The 19,412-nt window shown below is 47.6% G+C and overlaps 1 protein-coding gene and 1 pseudogene across 9 annotated transcripts in view; both read left to right on the plus strand.

Moving 5' to 3' along the window:
- Nucleotides 1-19,412, plus strand: part of EVA1C (eva-1 homolog C) — a 102,804-nt gene that overhangs the window by 38,926 nt on the left and 44,466 nt on the right. For 7 of the 9 annotated variants that reach the window (XM_063702598.1, XM_063702597.1, XM_055373984.2 and 4 more), the window contains exons 2-4: nt 2,807-3,003; nt 7,084-7,207; nt 17,214-17,366. In XM_063702598.1, coding sequence (XP_063558668.1) covers nt 2,932-3,003; nt 7,084-7,207; nt 17,214-17,366 — 349 coding nt within the window. In that variant the 5' untranslated portion in view covers nt 2,807-2,931. The remainder of the gene's footprint in view (nt 1-2,806; nt 3,004-7,083; nt 7,208-17,213; nt 17,367-19,412) is intronic. The other 2 variants (XM_031005134.3, XM_055373987.2) reach the window with 2 other exon arrangements.
- LOC129529354 (histone demethylase UTY-like) lies at nt 4,468-6,217 on the plus strand (annotated as a pseudogene).

The following is a 19,412-nucleotide window of genomic DNA, read 5'->3' on the forward strand; positions in this document are numbered from 1 at the left end:
AGTCCAGGGAATGCTGGGGTGATGGACAAGAAGGTTTTCATGAGGAGGCTGAAGAGATCTAAGTATAGGGGTGCCAGCCTGGGGCACTTCAGAAGGGGCACTGGCCTAGGGGTAGCATCAGGGTGACCCTGAGTTCCCTGGGACAGGGTGTGGCTCATGACAGGGTGCTGAGAACCCACCAAGAAGGCTGGGATTTTCAGTACTCATTGTTTTATGAGGGCCTGCCTGTGTGCCAGGTGGGAAGACACTGACCAGAGGCCCAGGGCCACTGAGGGGTCTTGGCCTGGTCTCTTGGTGCCTGGGGGGTACACTGTGCAAGCAATGATGTAGTTCCAAGGGGCAGGACTCTGACCCACACTTCTGGTGCCAATGTCCATTTTGCCACTCATGTTAGATTTTGCTTCTCTAAGTGAACTTACTCAGGATAGCTGGGTTCTTGGCCATTCTTCCAGTGGTTTTCAAGGGTGAAAAAAGGAGTTTCAGCAAGACAGCTAACGTCTGGATGAGCATGCCAGGAAGTGTCTGTAGCCTTCCTCTAGAGAGCACTCTGGGCTGGTGGGCATGAGGACCCCAGGGCAGGCTGGCTCAGCCCCTTTGACTTCAGATTTCAGGGAAGGCCAGGGAGCTGGATTGGGCGCCTGGATTTTCCGAGAATTATGTTTCTGAGAGGATTTTGAAACCTAAACAGGAATACTTTACACACAGGTCATCGAGCAGGAATTGGGAAGTTCCTAAGCTGCCCTCCTTCACGCCACCTCCTCCCTTCAGAGGCCAAGGGCTGCCAAGCTGTCTCCCACACACCTCAGTGAAAAGTCCCTGGCTCTCCTCCCAGCCGCCTCGCTGTGACCTCTTGAGGTGTGAGAAGGAGGAAGGGGATCTACATTCTGGATGAACCTTCCTTCCTCCTTGCCGAGAAATAGTTTAGGCCCCTGCGCCTGCTGGGCCTCAGAGCTTCTCAGAGCCCAGGGCCCAGTGTGGCTCCTGCAAGCTGCCTAGGAATTCCATGGAGTCTGACTGGCTGCCTGTCTTATTCACAGTCTGCTGCAACCCCTTTCCTAAGCTTGGGTGGCTGAAAACAACAGAAATTCATCCTCTCACAGTTCTGGAGGCCAGAGTCTGAATCCAGGTGTTGGCAGGGCTGTGCTGCCTTTGAAGGTTCTAGGGAAGAATCCTTCCTGGCCTTTTCCAGCTTTGGATGGTGGCCGGCAACGCTCGGCATTCCTCGGCTTCAGGTGCATCATTCCAGCTGCAGATGGCTGTCTTCCCTCTGTGTCTCTTCTTTTCTTCTTATAAGGACACCGGTCATATGGTGTTAAGGGCCCACCTTACTCCAGTATGTCACCAACTTAATTCATTACATCTGCAACCACCCTATTTCCAAGTGTCACATTCTGGGGTTCCTGATGAACGTGAATTTGAGGGGACATCATTCAACCCACAGCAGAGCCCCACCATCGCCTTCCTGCACCACGCCCTTGGAGCAGACCCCTTCTCTGCGCAGGGCACCCTGCCTGTCTTTCCTCTCCAGCAGCAAGACAGAGCCAAGAGTGATTTCTTGAAATGAAATTGCATCCTCTCATTCCAATAAGGCATGGCCTCACTAGTGGGAGATGAGCAAATGAAAGCCTCCCTCAGGATGGGCATCCACACATCCAGGGGACACTCACCCCGATTTTTTTCCTGGTTTATAAAGGTGCTTCAGGACTCCTTGGCTCCTGGCCAATATCTTAGTGCTTCCTGAAGGGGAAAGAGCCCTCCAAACCATTCAGTGGGCCATCCCAGACCGAGGTTTCTGACCCAGACATTGAAACAGGAGGAGTTCCCTTATCCCCCTTGCAGGGCATGTGACAGGGGCATGGCTCGCTTCTCAGTACCCTGCTGCTCAAACCCCTAGAGGGGACATGCAGATGGACAGGTCGTGGGGAGCGTTTTTGGGCTCCGACCCCACAGCAGCTTGTAGAATTGGGTGTTTACAGCTCCCGAAGCCCCAGTGGGCATGTGTTACAGTGGTCTCCTTCAGTTTTGCCGTCTGCAGGCGGCTTGTGTTAATCAGCTCAATTAGACCCTCTGCCTTATCACAAAGACAGACGGCTTTCTGTATCCCAGGTTCTTGCCCTAGTGTACTCGGAAAATCAGATCGCACATGGACTTGGAGAAGGAGTGCAAGGTTTTATTGAGTGGAGGAGGTGGCTCTCAGATGGATGGGGAGCCAGAAGGGGGATGGAGTGGGAAGGTGGTCTTCCCCTAGAGTTGGGCTGCCCAGCAGCCAGACTCTCCTCCGACCGCCCCCGACTGAATTCCACATCGCCCCGCTGTCGAAAGCCCGCCAGCATCTGCTGGTGTCTGTCAGTGTGCTCTTCTGCTTCTCTGCTCCTCTCGATGTCCAGCCACTTGTGTCTGTGCCCACTAGGGTCTTGGGTTTTTTATGGGCACAGGATGGGGGTCATGGCAGGCTAGAGTAGTCTTGGAAAATGCAACATTTGGACATGGAAACAGGAGTGCCTGTTCTCACTAAGGTCCATGGGCACAAGCCCATGGGTGGAGCCCTTGCCAGGGACCCCACCCTTCTCTACCCAGCACTCCCCTGCCCCCCTTCCATGTCAACATGAAAGCTGACATTGGCTCCTGTGCCCCACCTCTGGGCCTGGTTTGGTGACCTCTGCACCAGAGCTGCTAGGGAGGCCCCATCCCACGTGTTGTTGATTGAACAGCCCTTCCCCAGGGGAACCAACGTCCTCCTGTCCCCAAACCCATGGAGGAGTGGTGGGTTCCTGGGCCTCTAGTAACTCGACTGAATATTTTCCAGGTTACCTAACCAAACTCCTGCAAAACCACACCACCTATGCCTGTGATGGGGACTATTTGAATCTACAGTGCCCTCGGCATTCTACGATAAGTGTCCAATCGGCATTTTATGGGCAAGATTACCAAATGTGTAGTTCCCAGAAGCCTGCCTCCCAGAGGGAAGACAGCTTAACCTGTGTGGCAGCCACCACCTTCCAGGTATTTCCTTTTGTAGACATGTTAAGATGATACAGTTTCAACACACACTCTTTCTCTCTCTCTGGGTATAAATATATTTGTGATTATATAGTTCAATCCAAGCAAAACTGATCCATGAAAAATCCCAATTTATACAGATCACCAGTTTTGTAGGTGAGCTATTATTTGCTTCTCAAAGGATTTGTTGCCCAACAAAACTAAATAGAATTCCTACCTATTGTAGAGCCCCCTTTGTACGCTTCAATATGAATTTATTTGTAGGTTTACTCCTTACTTCAGTATAGCAAAGTACAACCAGGATGGATTCCAACCTCCAGGCCCACATCTCCTATAAATACTCCTGTAGAAAGGGAAGGTAGGTTCTTTAATGGAAACCACAAGTATCTCTTTGAGGCAGACATCTGAAGTCATGACCAACTTTTTAGAAAATGTACTCAAAGGGCTGGGCGCGGTGGCTCATGCCTGTAATCCCCAAAGGGGAGGCCGAGGTGGGTGGATCATGAGGTCAGGAGTTCAAGACCAGCCTGGCCAATATGGTGAAACACCATCTCTACTAATAATACAAAAATTAGCTGGGCATGGTGGCACGCACCTGTAGTCCCAGCTACTTGGGAGGCTGAGGCATAAGAATCGCTTGAACCCAGGAGGCGGAGGTTGCAGTAAGCTGAGATCATGCTACTGCACTCTAGCCTGGGCAACAGAGCGAGACTCCATCTCAAAAAAACAGAAAATGTATTCAAGGAAGGAAATATCAGTAATATCAGTAACTGCCTTGTGCTTTTTAATGATTTGCTTCTTCAGTTGTAGATAATCATGTCGTTCTTGCTTGGAGCTATTTTAGGCAGCCTTTACTGACTCCTTCCTTCTACTAGATAGTACCAGGAATTGGGAGAGGTGTGGATTAAGTCATTCTTTTTGTGGTTGGCATATTTAGGGAAAGATTTGGTATAGGAGAAGGTCAAACTAATATTTCAATGATGGTTTTAGATTGTGCATGGCTTTTAATCATCTGAGCAACTTCTACTTCACCATCCCTGGCCCCTAACATATATAACTAGTTGATATATAATCACTTGGCCTTGGATTTTTTTTTTTTTATGCCTCCCAAGTTCCATATGAATACATTTAAAGCAGGGAATTTAGAGCAGGTGGAAAGTTGGAAGTCTGTTTGATTTTGTCGACCGTAGGAAATATGGATAAAGATAAATTTGCTAGAACTAAGGAGAAATAAGAGTAGCTTTAATGCTGTGTAGCTCTCCCTAAGGCCTAAACAGGAGACGCAAACTAATGTGATGATGTAAGAATTTTTCTATTTCTCACACCATCCCTTGCTTCCACTCCAAGCATGGTAGTATCTGGGTATTTAGGTGATTGGTGAAACACACCAATTGAGTAGCCAAAATGAATGTGTCTGAATGACTCCCCATGACATGGTTTCTATACCTTGAGGAGAGACAACAGGTTTCTTCAGGAGACAAGAAGTTGCTTTCCCTGTGTGCTCCACTGTCTTAGTCCTTTTTGTGCTGCTATAACAGTGTACCTGAGCCTGGGTAATTCATAAGGACCTGAGATTGATTTCTCACTGTTCTGAAGGTTGGGAAGTCCAAGAGCAAGGCACCACAGGTTTGGTGTCTCTACTTCCAGGATGGCTCCTTGAACACTACATCCTCTAGGGGGTTGGAGAACGCTGGTACTCATGTGGCAGGAAGAATGGAAGGGGCAAGAGAAGGAGAGAGGGCCAACTTGCCTTTTATAGCAAGCCTAGTGCCACTCTAACAACCTACTCCTGAAAAAAAACAAAAAACAAACAAACAAACAGTATTAATCCATTCATAAGGGTGGAGACCTGATGGTCTAATCACCTCTTAAAGACTCCACCTGTTAATACTGTTACTGTTACAGCAGCAGTTACATTTCAATGTGAGTTTTGGGGGGGATAAACATTCCAGCCATAGCACCCACCCTACCCCTAATTCTCTCCGTTGGGCGCCACCCCAGGAGCTACATCCCTCTTGACCCACCCCCATTTCTCAGCCACCTGCCCTGGCCATCCATCCTTGGATCCCAGGCTACCTGCTGCCCTCCTGGGTGCATGAAAGGAATGTTGGCCAGTACCAACATTTTTTTAAAGTGGCTACTTTGTAAAAGTAGGAACTCTTGGCATACACTAGAGCATGGGCACCACCTACACCATTCCACGGGTACCTGCCTCTGCCAGATACCCCTGAGGGAAGAGGATGTTCTATAACCAGGCCGACAGGTTAGCATTTGTGAACACAGTTCTGACGTTGTTGGGAGGGTTTGTTTGCCAGAAACATCCCCATGCGCTACTCTTTCAACCAGAGGTCAAGAAGTCCTTTACTTTTGTGTCTTTTTTGTTTGTTTGTTTGAGACGGAGTTTCACTCTTGTTGCCCAGGCTGGAGTGCAATGGCGCAGTCTCGGCTTACCACAACCTCTGCCTCCCAGGTTCAAGCAATTCTCCTGCCTCAGCCTCCCGAGTAGCTGGGATCACAGGCGCCCACCACCACGCCTGGCTAATTTTTGTACTTTTAGTAGAGACAGAGTTTCACTATGTTAGTCAGGCTGGTCTTGAACTCCTGACCTCAGGTGATCTGCCCGCTTCGGCCCCCCAAAATGCTGGGATTACAGGTGTGAGCCACCGCGCCCAGCCTTCTTTTGTGTCTTTTAAGCTGCACTCGGAGCACAGGCAAGGTGCTTCCTCAGAGGGAGGTTGCTTAACATGGGGAAACGTCCACACAGGAGACCACAGCTGATCCATCTCTTGACTGTCAGCAGCAAGTCCCCCTCTCTGCATTTTCCAGCTCATGACATAGTTTGGAAATAGCCCTGCCCTGGGGTCTGCTCTGTGGTTGTAACAGTGGAGCCCTCCGGTGACATCTGTGGGCCGAGTCATTTCACCATGACCTTTGGCCATGCCACATGCAGTCATCTGAAAGCTGCACCTTCTGGGGTCTGAGGGGTTTCTCGGGTATTTTTTCCTGATTGAGACACATCTGCTGGGCCCCTGAGAGAATGGGGGATACCTGGCGGGGCCAGCATTCTTCACGGAACTATTCCACGAGCTACTATGAGAACATGGTGACTCAGAGAGGCTCACATGTCTGCACTAAATTCAGACCTAAAGTAATAAGCAGATTCTTGGGAACTTTTTTTTTAAACTGTACTTGATGTCCTTTTTGTTTTTGTTTTAACCAGACCCAAGTTCAGGACCTCTGTGTTTATCACAAGCAGGACTTGTTCCATTTGGGAACGAGGACCTAGAGAACAGCAGCAAAAAGCTGAGCCTTCCCAGGACCTGGAGGAGGGTGTTCTGTGAGCTTCCACAGAGCAGATGCCTTAAAAACGAAGGCACCGTCTGGAAAAAATCAGGAGAGAGAGAGAGAGATTGAGATTTGAAGGAAAGCCTTTACTCCCAATGCTCAACAGAAAGTCTGAGTATTCCACTAAGAAAACTGCTCCCCGAGGGAGAAGTGGGTCCCATCCTCTTGAGTTTGATGAGGGTGGGAATCAGCTTTGTAATTTTTATTTTTTGGCCTGTGGATGGTTTGTAAGCTGGAAAGGGTTTGGGTCCCCAAGAGCTCCCCGATGCACAGCTCTCCTGTGTCCTGTGTGGGGCTGTTTAAGGATGAAAGGCCAGGACTGTGAATCCTGATGGTCACAGCTCTCTCAGCTTAAAGCTAGGGGATCCCGCTCGAAGGGGACCCTGAAGTCCCCTGCACCCCAGCATCTGAAAGTCCTCTGACCTCGCTTGCACCCCCTGGAGCCTCGGCACTCAGTGCCTTTGCTGAAAGTAGCAGCCGCTGCACCAGTAGTGGTGGATCAGAGGTTAGTTTTCCCAGGAGCCTGGCACTATTGGATCAGGTTTCTTTTCAGGAGAAAGAGCAGGGAGACAGGGAGCTAACCCAATCACCCACGTCTATGCTCTTCGGCCTTAGACACAGCTTGGCCAGGTGGGGAGGCGTCCTTCCCTTTGCAGAGCCCAGAGCAGCCCAGGTTCAGGTCTGGCAGTCACTGTGAGCAGTTTTCAAGCCTGTCCCTTTTCTACCCTCTCCTTCTAGAAGGTGCTGGACGAATGCCAGAACCAGCGGGCCTGCCACCTCCTGGTCAATAGCCGTGTTTTTGGACCTGACCTTTGTCCAGGAAGCAGTAAATACCTCCTGGTCTCCTTTAAATGCCAACCTAGTAAGTAACTTCGGAGGGGGACAGTGTGTTTGGGGTGTGGTTCTTGTTTCCTTCACACTCCTGGTCAAAATTCTCTGCCCGTTGGCATTTGTCCAACTTTGAAACTCATTAATAGACACATTGGGCTCCATCCTACCCAGTTTTTTAGAGACACAGAGAGAAAGAAAGACAGAGAAAGAAAGAGAGAGAGATTTTGTGTGTGTGAGTCTGCACATGCCTTCATTTTCTTACAAATGCCTGAATTTTAAAAATCCTTTCCAATATGTAAAACTCAGTTGTACTGATGCTACAACTCTCAGGGGTGGTGAGAGACTGCAATTGCTATTCCTCAAAGTGAGGAGCTGGTTCTGCTTTTCAGAGGTGTCTTGTGCTGAGATTGAGGGGCTGCCTGTTTTTCCTTGAGGCCCAGTGACCCACTTGCCACCTGCGCCCACTGCTTCAGATCTTTAAGAACCAGCTCCTCCCGCCCTCACCCACAGCAGGGGCTCCTTGTTCCCCAGGAGAATGAGAGGGAATATGGCTTGAGCCATCTCTTTTATTCTGATTCTTGTTGTTTTCTCCATTGACTTTTGCCATTTCTAACACGCATCAGCTTTGTGATGGCCAAAAATAATCCATCTTCCGTGGGTGGGTCACACTTCCAGGCGCCAAGAGCCTGCCTGAGATAAATCATAGGTCACTGTGGCATTAGAGGTTCCTGCACACCTTGTTGCAAAGAAACGATAGCAGTGTGTTTAACCAAAAAATGAGAAGTTAAGCTTTTTTTTTTTTTTTTTGAGACAAGAGTTTCGCTCTTGTTGCCCAGGCTGGAGTGCAATGCGCAATCTCAGCTCACCACAACTTTCGCCTCCCGGGTTCAAGCACTTCTCCTGCCTCAGCCTCCTGAGTAACTGGGACTACAGGCATGCACCACCACGCCTGGCTAATTTTGTATTTTTAATAGAGAGAGGGTTTTGCCATGTTGGTCAGGCTGGTCTTGAACTCCTGACCTCAGCTGATCCACCCGTCTTGGCCTTCCAAAGTGCTGGGATTACAGGCATGAGCCACCACGCCTGGTCGAGTTAAGCATTTTTAAACCTCATCCCTGCCACCCAACACAACTGTTTTCACTTTTTGCATTTTGTTGTCTGTTAGCTCCCGCCCTGGTTCCCCGAGACCCTGGTGGCCTAGGTGCCAGACTTATGTGGGGAGAGGTCAGGCCACACTCGTACTATGGTCTCAGGTACACATCTGGGGAGAAACCCCCCGATCTCTTCAGCAGATATGCAGGCTTCTGTCAAACCCCTTCCCTGCCAGGGCCCAGATACGTCAAAACTGCCCTGTGCTCTTCTAACACAGCACATGCAAAGGCACTCACACTCTCACGGCACATAACTGATGCTCCTCACACACACCTCTCATAATAGACATTATCACACACAGGCACACACTAACACAACCTTATACCCCATTATACACAATCAAACACATACAAGCTGTCACACTCACTCACACTGTCATACATGCTCACACACACTCACATGTACAGACAATCGCAAATACCTACAAGCAGGCCCAGCCATTCAGAACCGCCTGAACTCCCTTCGTGGCCCCTCTCCACCCTCCGTCCGCCCCTAGGCATTGGGATCACCTCCTGCCTCAGTCAACATACTCAGGAAATCACATCTAGATCTCAGTGTTCTTCCTCACTTCCCTCCAACCGCTGAATCTCACAGACGACTGTGTCATAGCCTTGAAGACACCCTTGACTGCCATTAGCTTCGCCTTCCTTTTTTTTCTGTTCTCCACTTCCCTCCTTCCATGGTGTAAAATATTGCCGTTTAAAAAGTGGCCCTTGGCTGGGGGCGGTGGCTCATGCCTGTAATCCCAGCACTTTGGGAGGCTGAGGCGGGTAGATCACCTCAGGTTGGGTGTTTGAGACCAGCCTGACCAACATGGAGAAACCCCGTCTCTACTAAAAATACGAAATTAGCTGGGCATAGTGGCGCATGCCTGTAATCCCAGCTAGTAGGGAGGCTGAGGCAGGAGAATCGTTTGAACCCGGGAGGCAGAGGTTGCGGTGAGCCGAGATCGCGCCATTGCACTCCCGCCTGGGTGACAGAGCGACACTCTGTCTCAAAAAAAAAAAAAAAAAAAAAAAAAAGCGGCCCTTGTTCACGATGTTAACAATTGGAGACCTGAGGTGGTGGGAATATGACTGTTGGTTGTGATATTCTTTCACATTTTCTATATGTTTGAAATGTTTCATAATAAATTGAGAAAAACCAGCCTCTAAGAGAAGTCAAATGACCTTTGTAAAATTGACCGAACCTCGGATAAGTCAGTGCAGAGCCACAGCCCCATGACTATCGTGTGAGGTTTCGTCTGGTTTATTCATATCATTTCAGCAAAGCCCCTACTTTGCACAGGAGTGGAATATGAAGAGAACTCACATCCCACAGAGATTCCCTGAATGGCGGTTCTATCGTGGGTGGTGTCCACACCCCCTCCAGGGTATTTCTCAACCTTCCTTCACCCAGCAAGCATTCCTGAGGTCTTCACACAGCTGGTTCCTTCTCCTTGTGTAATTTCCACCCCAAACAGCACCTTTCAAGAGAGGCTTTCTCTGTCCAAAAAACAACAACAAAGAACCTCTTCCTCTCATCCTGCCGCCCCTCTCTATCACAGCATCCTATTTTATTTTCTTCATAGCAGCATCATTGTTTAGATTTACCTTATTTGTGGCTTGTGTATGATTCGCACACACACTGCATCAGACTGTGAGCATGATGAGAGCAGGAACTCTGTGTGATTCAGCATTGTTACCCCAGAGCAACAGGTGCTTAATATGTATTCACAGAGCAAATGTTCACCCAGCAGGGGCCAGGTCCTGTGCTCAGCACTGGGGAGACACAGGTGAGCACGTCCTCGGTAACCAGATTATCCAGTCCCGTGGGGCCTGATATTCACTGTGAGTTTCACACAAATACGTGCAAGATTCCAGGTAGGGTCAGGGCTTCATGGAGAGGCACTTGGTACTACGCAAGCAGCTCATAGAAGAATCTTTTTTTTTTTTTTTTTTTTTTTTTGGATAGGGTCTCACTCACTTGCCCAGGCTGGAGTGTAGTGGCTCAATCTTGGCTCACTGCAACCTCTGCCTCCCGGTTTCAAGCGATTCTCCTGCCTCAGCCTCCTGAGTAACTGGGATTATAGGCATACACCACCACACCTGGCTAATTTTTGTATTTTTAGTAGAGACAGGGTTTCACCATGTTGGCCAGGCTGGTCTTGAACTCCTGACCTCAAGTGATCTGCCCGCCTTGGCCTCCCAAAGTGCTAGGATCACAGGCGTGAACCACAGTGCCCAGCCTCATAGGAGGAATTGACCTTGACTGGGGGTTCAGTGGAGTCTTTTTGGAGCAAGTGATGATGGAGCTGAGAACTGCAGGGATGGAGGGCACAGAAAGAGTGCTCCATACAGAAGCCTGTGGCTGCGGGTTGCAGGTGCATTGGCGCAGCCAGCCACAGGGTAGGAGCACAGCACCAAGACAGGAGAGAGCACCAGCTGGGGAGCCGGAGTAGGGATCCTGAGTCCTCAGAGCCAAGGAAGGAGTTGGGGCTCTATCTATAGGGCAGCATTTAAGCAGGGAGGGTGCTGTGATGAAGTCATAAAGCCCCTCTGGCTGCCCCATAGAGAGCAGATGAGAGACGGAGCCCCTGTGTAACCTGAACACCAGAAACCTGAGCACTGCCATTTAGGAGGTGGAAGTGAGATTGTCTCCACACCTTCCTGCCTCTTTTTCTGCATCTCTCACACCTCCTGAGGCTCTTCTTCTCAATTCCCAGTTCCAGTCTGGGCAGGACACTGTGATTGTCCAAAGGCTGCACTGCTGCACCCTGTGGTGTGCGGAGCCAGTTCTTATGATGAGAGCCAGTTATGCACATGTCTTACCAGCTCTGCCTGTGTTCTGTGGCATCTGCCACGGTGGGAGTATTTACACCAGGGAAATGGGCAAATGCCACTGATCGGGTTTATTTGTTTGTCTTTACGGAAAGCTATTTTACCAGCAAGGCTCACTGGAACCTTCTTTTCCCTAATGTGCACTATGCTTCCTTCCTCAAAATCTCACCTCCCAAATTGCATCCCTTCAGGAAATGTAGGTTTCAGCGAGGCTTGGATTTAGGCAGTTCTGGGTTCATATTCCTTTCTGCTGCGTATCTGCTGTGTGTTGGGCAGTGTAGGGACACTTTCTAGGACTCAGTTGTAACATGGGATTATGTCTCTTCTGCATAGCGCTGTTATAAGACTGTGAAAACACAGTGTTGTATGTAACACACTAGCACAGGACCATGGAGTTGAGCTCAGCAGTTGGTAGCTATTATTTCAATAAGCTGATTCAAATCACTCTGCTAAAGATATGAATGACTAAAGGATATAGTCATGCCTGTCATTTCAGCATTTTGGGAGGCCAAGGCAGGAGAACCATTTGAGGCCAGTAATTAGAGACTAGCCTGGGTAACATAGGGAGACCCCTATCTCTAAAAAAAAAAAAAAAAAAAATTAGCAGGGCATCATGGCAGGCACCTGCAGTCCTAGCCACTTGGGAGGCTGAAGTGGGAGGATTGCTTGAGCCCAGGAGTTTGAGGTTACAGTGAGCTATGAGCTCACCACTGCACTCCAACCTATATGACAGGGTGAGATTTATTTACTAAATAAAGAAAGAAATAATAAAAATAAATAAAAGTGACTATCTACATTTCAACATCACTATGCACTGGCAATTGTATGCAATGTCAGTAATAAAATACTCCCATCGCGGCAGATCCTTCCTCTGCCCACCTTTGAAAGGTGGCTGGTGATGTGTTGGGAACAGGCCCCCCAAAATCTGGCCATAAACTGGCCCCAAAACTGGCCATAAAGAAAATCTCTGCCACACTGTGACATGTTCGTGATGGCCATGATGCCCACGCTGGAAGGTTGTGGGTTTACTGGAATGAGGGCAAGGAACACCTGGCCCACCCAGGGTGGAAAACCACTTAAAGGAGTTCTTAAACCACGAACAGTAGCATGAGTGATCTGTGCCTTAAGGACGTACTCCTGCTGCAGGTAACTAGCCAGAGCCCATCCCTCTACTTCGGCCCATCCCTTTATTTCCCATAAGGAATAGTTTTAGTTAATCTATAATCTATAGAAACAATGCTTATCACTGGCTTGCTGTGATGATTTATGTGGGTAAATCTCTGTTCGAGGCTCTCAGCTCTGGAGGCTGTGAGACCCCTGATTTCCCACTCCACACCTCTATATTTCTGTGTGTGTGTCTTTAATTCCTCTAGCGCCGCTGGGTTAGGGTCTCCCCGACCGAGCTGGTCTCGGCAGTGATGTGCTTTTGTGACTGTTGTATCGAAAAGAAGCAGAATGACCCACATAACCCTCTCATTTGTAGGTTGGTGCAAAAATAATCGCGGTTTTTGCCCATTGCTTTTAATGGCAAAAATCACAATTACTTTTGCACCAACCTAGTAAAATGAGGAGGCGGGGATTTCATTGCTCTTGTCATTTAAGCAGAGTTGTGGTTCTACCTTCCCAGGCCCCTGCCGTCCTCCCCATCTAAACTCCCAGGAGAGTTGGCAACCCACTTCTGGAAGGCTGCCCACACCTTCTCTAATCTGAGACCAATTGAGAACTCTAACCCAGCTCTAAAACAAATTCTAGACTTCTAAGAAAAGTAGCAATGATGTTAGTAGTTTCCTAATTTTTTATAATCCAGAAATGTCACTCTTATGTGGCAGTGAATTCGCACATTCCCAAGGAACCAAGTGACTCAACGTAACACAACAGTCACCCCCAGGATGTAATGTGACACGCACAGGCCCCTCCATTCCAGGAGATGGTTTGCCCATAATCTGGGGACGAAATCGCTGGAGGCCTTGCATGTGGGTGTTGCGTTACTCTGGGAGGGTTTTGTTGGCATCAAGGCTACCTTTAATGAATGGGCTTTAATAAATCAAAGAGATGTGGCTAATAAATGCGTTTCATGACATGCCTTAAACAAAACAAAACAAAAAAACCTCTTGTAACTTTAAAAAATTTTGATTTATAAAAAAAGAAGAAAAAAGACTTCCATTTAAAAAGTTTCCAATTTGTGGAGGTAAAGCTTGTTTTTGTCCTGCCTTCTCCCATCCTCTTTCTGTGCCAGCTCTGCCACGGGAAGGCATTCTTAACATTTTTCTGAGTTCTTATGGTTGGAAGGGGACTTTGGCTCTTTTGGTGTTTCTATCCAAGCCCTCTTTTCTGCATCAAAGGCCATCGTTCACTCTGGGCCTTTGAAGTCAGGCAAAATTTTGTTGTTGGTGGGATTTAGCATCTACTCATAAACTGCATATAAATGCCAGTGCGGATATGACTCACCAAAAAGAATCGAACCTTCCGACGTTCGGGTCAGACTTAGCAGTCTTTTATCTAGAGAAAGAAAACAAAACTTGCCTTGGCTCTAAGTTTAAGCTGTTGAATTAAGATCCCAGTGAGTGGGTAAAGGGCCTTCGAGACATTTGCTTAGTCACCATTTTCATTTTTCTTCCTCGTGGAGGTTCTTCCTGCGTGTTAAACTACCAGGGCAGGATAGGGATTTTGTGAGCATCTGTAGGCTGGCTTCTGCTCCCAGCCTTTCATTCATCTTGAATGTTCCCGTCCTCATGGATGAAAGGATAGCAACAAAGTTTGCCAGCAGCAGAGCTGGTGGTCCTCTTGAGATTCTGTAGTTTTCCTTCTTGTGGTCCAAAATTTTGTCTCACTGTTGCTTCTCTGCTTTTGGTACAAAGTCATGGAAATTTACAAGGTACAGAAAGATGGCGTTTAGGCCAGGCATGGTGACTCACGCCTGTAATCGCAGCACTTTGGGAGGTCTAGGTGGGTGGATCATTTGAGGTCAGGAGTTCAAGACCAGCCTAGTCAACATGGTGAAACCCTGTCTCTACTAAAAATACAAAAATTAGCCAGGCATGGTGTGCATGCCTGTAATCCCAGCTCCTCAGGAGGCTGAGGCAGGAGAATCGCTTGAGCCTGGGAGGTGGAGTTTGCAGTGAGCCAAGACTGCACCCCCACACTCCAGTCTGGGTGACACAGTGAGACCCCGTCTCGAAAAACAAAAAGGTGGCATTTATATTTGGAAATTATTGTCTTTCATTTTTTAAGTTTGGAGCTTAGCATCACTGACACCAGGATAAGAAGATCCAGCCAGCTGCTGTGGCCCTAATGTGTACAGCTCATGCCTTTCTGTAGGGATTAAGGTGGGCGTTTTCAAACTGTGATTGCAGCCCATGGTAGGAAAAGATTTTCACATTTTGGCCCAGTGGAACACATATTCATATACACACAACTGAAAAAGAAATGTTTAAATTACAAGACAGTGTTTATACTTTCTTCATGTGATGCCCTTTGTTGTTTTCTAAACTACTCTATGCTTTATTTTCAAAAATTGCTGGTTACAACTCACTGATGATTTCAAGACTCATGAATGAACCTCAAATCACAATTTGGAAAACTCTGGCTTGAGGTGTGTTTGGGACCTGGAATCAGCCTGCACTTCCAATCCAGGAAAGAAAAGTGGAAGAACATGAGCACGTGAGAGGAGTGAGAGGCTGGAGTGGAAGAGGTTCTCTCTGGACAGTCTTTCCACCCACCCCGGGCCAGCCCATGACAGCCCAAGCAGTTCTTGCCATTTAACTCTTGTTTGCAGTTAACGCCAATGCTTGTTTGGCTGAAAAATGCACCTGTCCGCTATGTGGTTGCCATTTCAAAGTAGAAAACTCCAGAACAGTGGTGATAGGGTAGAGCTAGCATTTTTAAAAGAATTTTCTTTACAAAATGTTGGCAAGGATAAGAACCGCAAAGGCAAATAAATGACCGTGGTCCCCTTTATATTTTGCTGGGCAAAATATAGTAGCTGGGATTACAGGCACCCAACACCACGCCTGGCTAATTTTTGTAGTTTTAGTAGAGATAAGGTTTCACCATGTTGGCCAGGCTGGTCTCAAACTCCTGACCTCAGGTGATCCGCCCGCCTTGGCCTCTCAAAGTGCTGGGATTACAGGTGTAAGCCACCGCACCCAGCCGTGTTAGCTACCATTATTTAAAGATATCTTTATTAAGATACCATTTACATAGCATAAAATTCACATTTTTCAAGTGTACAATCCCGTGATTTTCAGTGAATTTACTGAGTTGTGCAACCGTGACCACGGTCCAGCATGGGACATTCCCACCATCTCAGAAGGCTTCCTTGTGTCCATTTTCTGCCACTCTGTGACCTCACCTTCAGCCTCAGGCACCCACTCATCTACATTCTGCCCCTAAAGGTTTGCCTCTTCTGAATCCTTCATATAAGTGGAATCATACCATATGCAGTCTTTTGTGTCTGCAGTGTTAGCTCTTACTGCTTTAAAAAATCAAATCATTGGCCAGGCGCTTTGGCTCACGCCTGTAATCCCAGCACTTTGGGAGGCTGAAGCAGGTGGATCATGAGGTCAGGAGATCAAGACCATCCTGGCTAACACAGTGAAACCCCATCTCTACTAAAAATACAAAAAATTAGCCGGATGTGGTGGCGGGCGCCTGTAGTCCCAGCTACTCGAGAGGCTGAGGCAGGAGAATGGCATGAACCTGGGAGGCGGAGCTTGCAGTGAGCAGAGATTGCACCACTGCACTCCAGCCTGGGAGACATAGCGAGATTCCGTCGCAAAAAAAAAAAAAAAAAAAAAAAAAAAAAAAAAAAAATTCAAATCATTATTAAACATTTTTACTAATTAAATGGTTTTGGAATATATTCTTTAAAAAAAATAAACTGTGTTTTCTTCAACAGTGCACGCATAATGCCAACTTTGTATGACATTGCAAAGAAAGATTTTACTATGATAAGCAGATTAAACAAACAAACAAACTTTTCCCTGAATTCTTTGGGAACAAAGCACTACCTGGTCCAAATCATCCTAACCTAGAATGCACCATCAGCTTGACAGTCAGTTGTTCCTGGATTTACCAGATTTGGGGCAGACTTTTCATGCTTCTCTAAAGAGGGATTCTTAACTGACACTGTGCCTTGTTTTTGCCCCTTTCCTAGGAAAGGAAATGATTTGATTTGGTATCATATCATCTTTCTTGCTTTTTTTTTTAAAAATTAGAGACGAGGTCTTGCTATGTTTCCCAGGCTGGTCTCCAACTTCTGGGCTCAAGCGATCCTCCTGCCTCAGCCTCCCACCCAAAATGCTGGGATTACGGGTGTGAGCCACTGTGCCCAGCCTCTTTCTTGTCTTTTAAACAAATAGATGTAAGCCAGACATGGTGTGCATCCATATATTCCCAGGTACTTGAGAAACTGAGGCAAGAGGATTGCTTGAGCCTAGGTTTGAGCCCAAGAATTCGAGGCTGCAGTGAGCTATGATTGCACCACTGCACTCTAGCCTGGGTAACAGAGTGAAACCCTGTCTCTAAAGAACTAAACTAAACTAAAATAACAAATAATACCTACATGCATGGGAATGCCAGTTGAGGGGCTGGAGATGAGGTTTAACTGGGCTCTCTCCAGGGAGAGAAAGAAGCTTAATGCTTCTTTCAAGTAATTTCTGGTCTGTCTTTACCTATGTGGATCTCAAGCCACCATTTGAGAAAAGGCCCCCTTCAGTGAAGGAATGTGTGACCTTAAGTGATGAGTGAGAGAAACTTCCTTTCTAGCCAGGCCCTTCCTGGGACCTAACTCCATGCGTCTGCTTCCTTAACGCCAGCACCTCTCCTCCATTTGCCCCTTAGTTTAATTCCCAGGGTCTTTGCGCTTGTCAACAGGTTACTTCCCACCCGCTTCCTGCAGAGGGCTTTGTTTTCTGGGGTCAGAGACAGCATGAGCCCACAGGGCCATCCCCACTGCCTCCTTCTCAGGGTGCAGCCCTGGGGAAATGAGCAATGGGACTTGGACAGAGCTGACCAATTCCTTCTGGGGGAAGCTGATGGTGCCTTCAATTTTTGTTTTTGCTTCAGATGAATTAAAAAACAAAACCGTGTGTGAAGACCAGGAGCTGAAACTGCACTGCCATGAATCCAAGTTCCTCAACATCTACTCTGCGACCTACGGCAGGAGGACCCAGGAAAGGGACATCTGCTCCTCCGAGGCAGAGCGGCTCCCCCCTTTCGGTATGTGCTTTTGTGTGTGTATTAGCCAGGGTTCTCTAGAGGGACAGAATTAATAGGATATATATATATCCTATATATATATGTATATCCTATATATATGTATATCCTATATATATGTATATCCTATATATATGTATATCCTATATATATATGTATATCCTATATGATTGTGAAAGTCAATACTTAACACAATCACGATCTTGTGATCGTGTAAGTTAATACTTAATAAACTCCCATATGTGTGTGTGTGTATGTATATATATATAAATGCTTGTAAACAGTAATCTGCCAAAAATAAATAAGTAAAAGAACAAGAACTGGCCGGGAGCAATGGCTCACGCCTATAATCCTAGCACTTTGGGAGGCTGAGGTGGGTGGATCACGAGGTCAGAAGTTGAAGACCAGCCTGGCCAACATGTGAAACCCCGTCTCTACTAAAGCTATAAAAATTAGCCAGGCATGGTGGCGGTCACCTGTAATCCTAGCTATCGGGAGGCTGAGGCAGGAGAATTGCTTGAACCCGGGAGGTGAAGGTTGCAGTGAGCCAAGATTGTGCCATTATTGCACTCCAGCCTGGGTGACAAGAGCAAGACCCTGTCTCAAAACAAAACAAAACAAACAAAAAAAAACAAGAACTTAAGACATAAACACTAAGAATAGTACCCAACTCCCCTTTACATATATATAAAGAATAGTACCCAACTCCCCTTTATATATACACATAAAGGGGAGTTTATTAAGTATTAATTTACACGATCACAGGTCCCACTATAGGCTGTCTGCAAGCTGAGGAGCAAGGAGAGCCAGTTCAAGCCTCAAAACTGAAGAACTTGGAGTCTGATGTTCAGGGGCAGGAAGCATCCAGCACGGGAGAAAGATGTAGACCTGGAGGCTAGGGCAGTCTCTCCTTTTCACATTTTTCTGCCTGCTTTATATTTGCTGGCAACTGATTAGATTGTGCCCACCAGATTAAGGGTGAGTCTGCCTTTCCCAGCCCACTGACTCAAACGTTAATCTCTTTTGCAAACACCTTCACAGACACACCCAGGAAATACTTTGTATCCTTCAATCCAATCAAGTTGACACTCACTATTAACCATCACAGTAGGGTTATACACAGGGCGCCGTCTGAGTGGATTAGGGCCCTGGCTCCCCAAGAAAGGAAGCTATGCCAGTGGGCAGTGCCTGGATTAAAGGGAAAGTCAAGGGCAGGGAGGAACCGCCACACCATGCACGGGCTCATTCTCCTCCACATTCCTGAATCCCTCAGTTGTTCCGTCATTCCACACTGAGTAGTTATTGAGCGCCTGCTGTATGCTGGGCCCTGTTCTAAGCATGGGGGAGTCATCAATGGCACAACACAAAGTCTACAGCCTCGTGGAGCTGACGTTCCAGCAGTGGATGGGGAAGTGGTGAGAAATCAGATAATGAATGGGTGCATATGTCATATGTCAGGTGCAGATGGGATAAGTGCTAAGGAGAAAAATCCATGGGGAAGGGCAGGTGGAGACGGCCAGGGGTTGCTGTAAAGAGGTGCAATTTTAGGGAGTGGTGGGCATGCTGGGCTTGGAGGAGGTGAGAAAGTGAGCCTGCAGCCAGTTGGGGACAAGTGTCCAGGTAGAGAGAAGAGTGGATGCAACGCCCTGAGGCTGGACTGTAGCTGGGTATTCAGTGCCAAGAAGGGCTCTGCAAGTCATTCTTCTTAGAGGTGATGGCCATGGTAGGACTAAGAGCTTCATTCATCAAGCCCTCCTATATGATTCAGAGAAACAGAACCGATAGGATATGCAGGTGCTTGTATCTATGGAGAGAGAGATTTTAAAGAATGAGTTCACAGGGTGGTAGGGGCTGGCAAGTCTGAAACCTGTAAGGCAGGCTGGCAGGCTGGAGACCCAGGAAAGAGTTGAGGCTGCAGTTTTACATCTGAATTCTGCAGGACAGCAGGCTGGAAACTCACACAGAACTTCTGTGTTGCAGCCTTGAGGAGGATTCCTTTTTAGGGAAACCTCGGTCTTTGCTTCTAAGGCCTTCATCTGATGAGATGAG

The sequence above is a fragment of the Gorilla gorilla genome, chromosome 22 (genome assembly GCF_029281585.2).
Source record: "Gorilla gorilla gorilla isolate KB3781 chromosome 22, NHGRI_mGorGor1-v2.1_pri, whole genome shotgun sequence".
NCBI classification, from domain to species: Eukaryota; Metazoa; Chordata; class Mammalia; order Primates; family Hominidae; genus Gorilla; species Gorilla gorilla.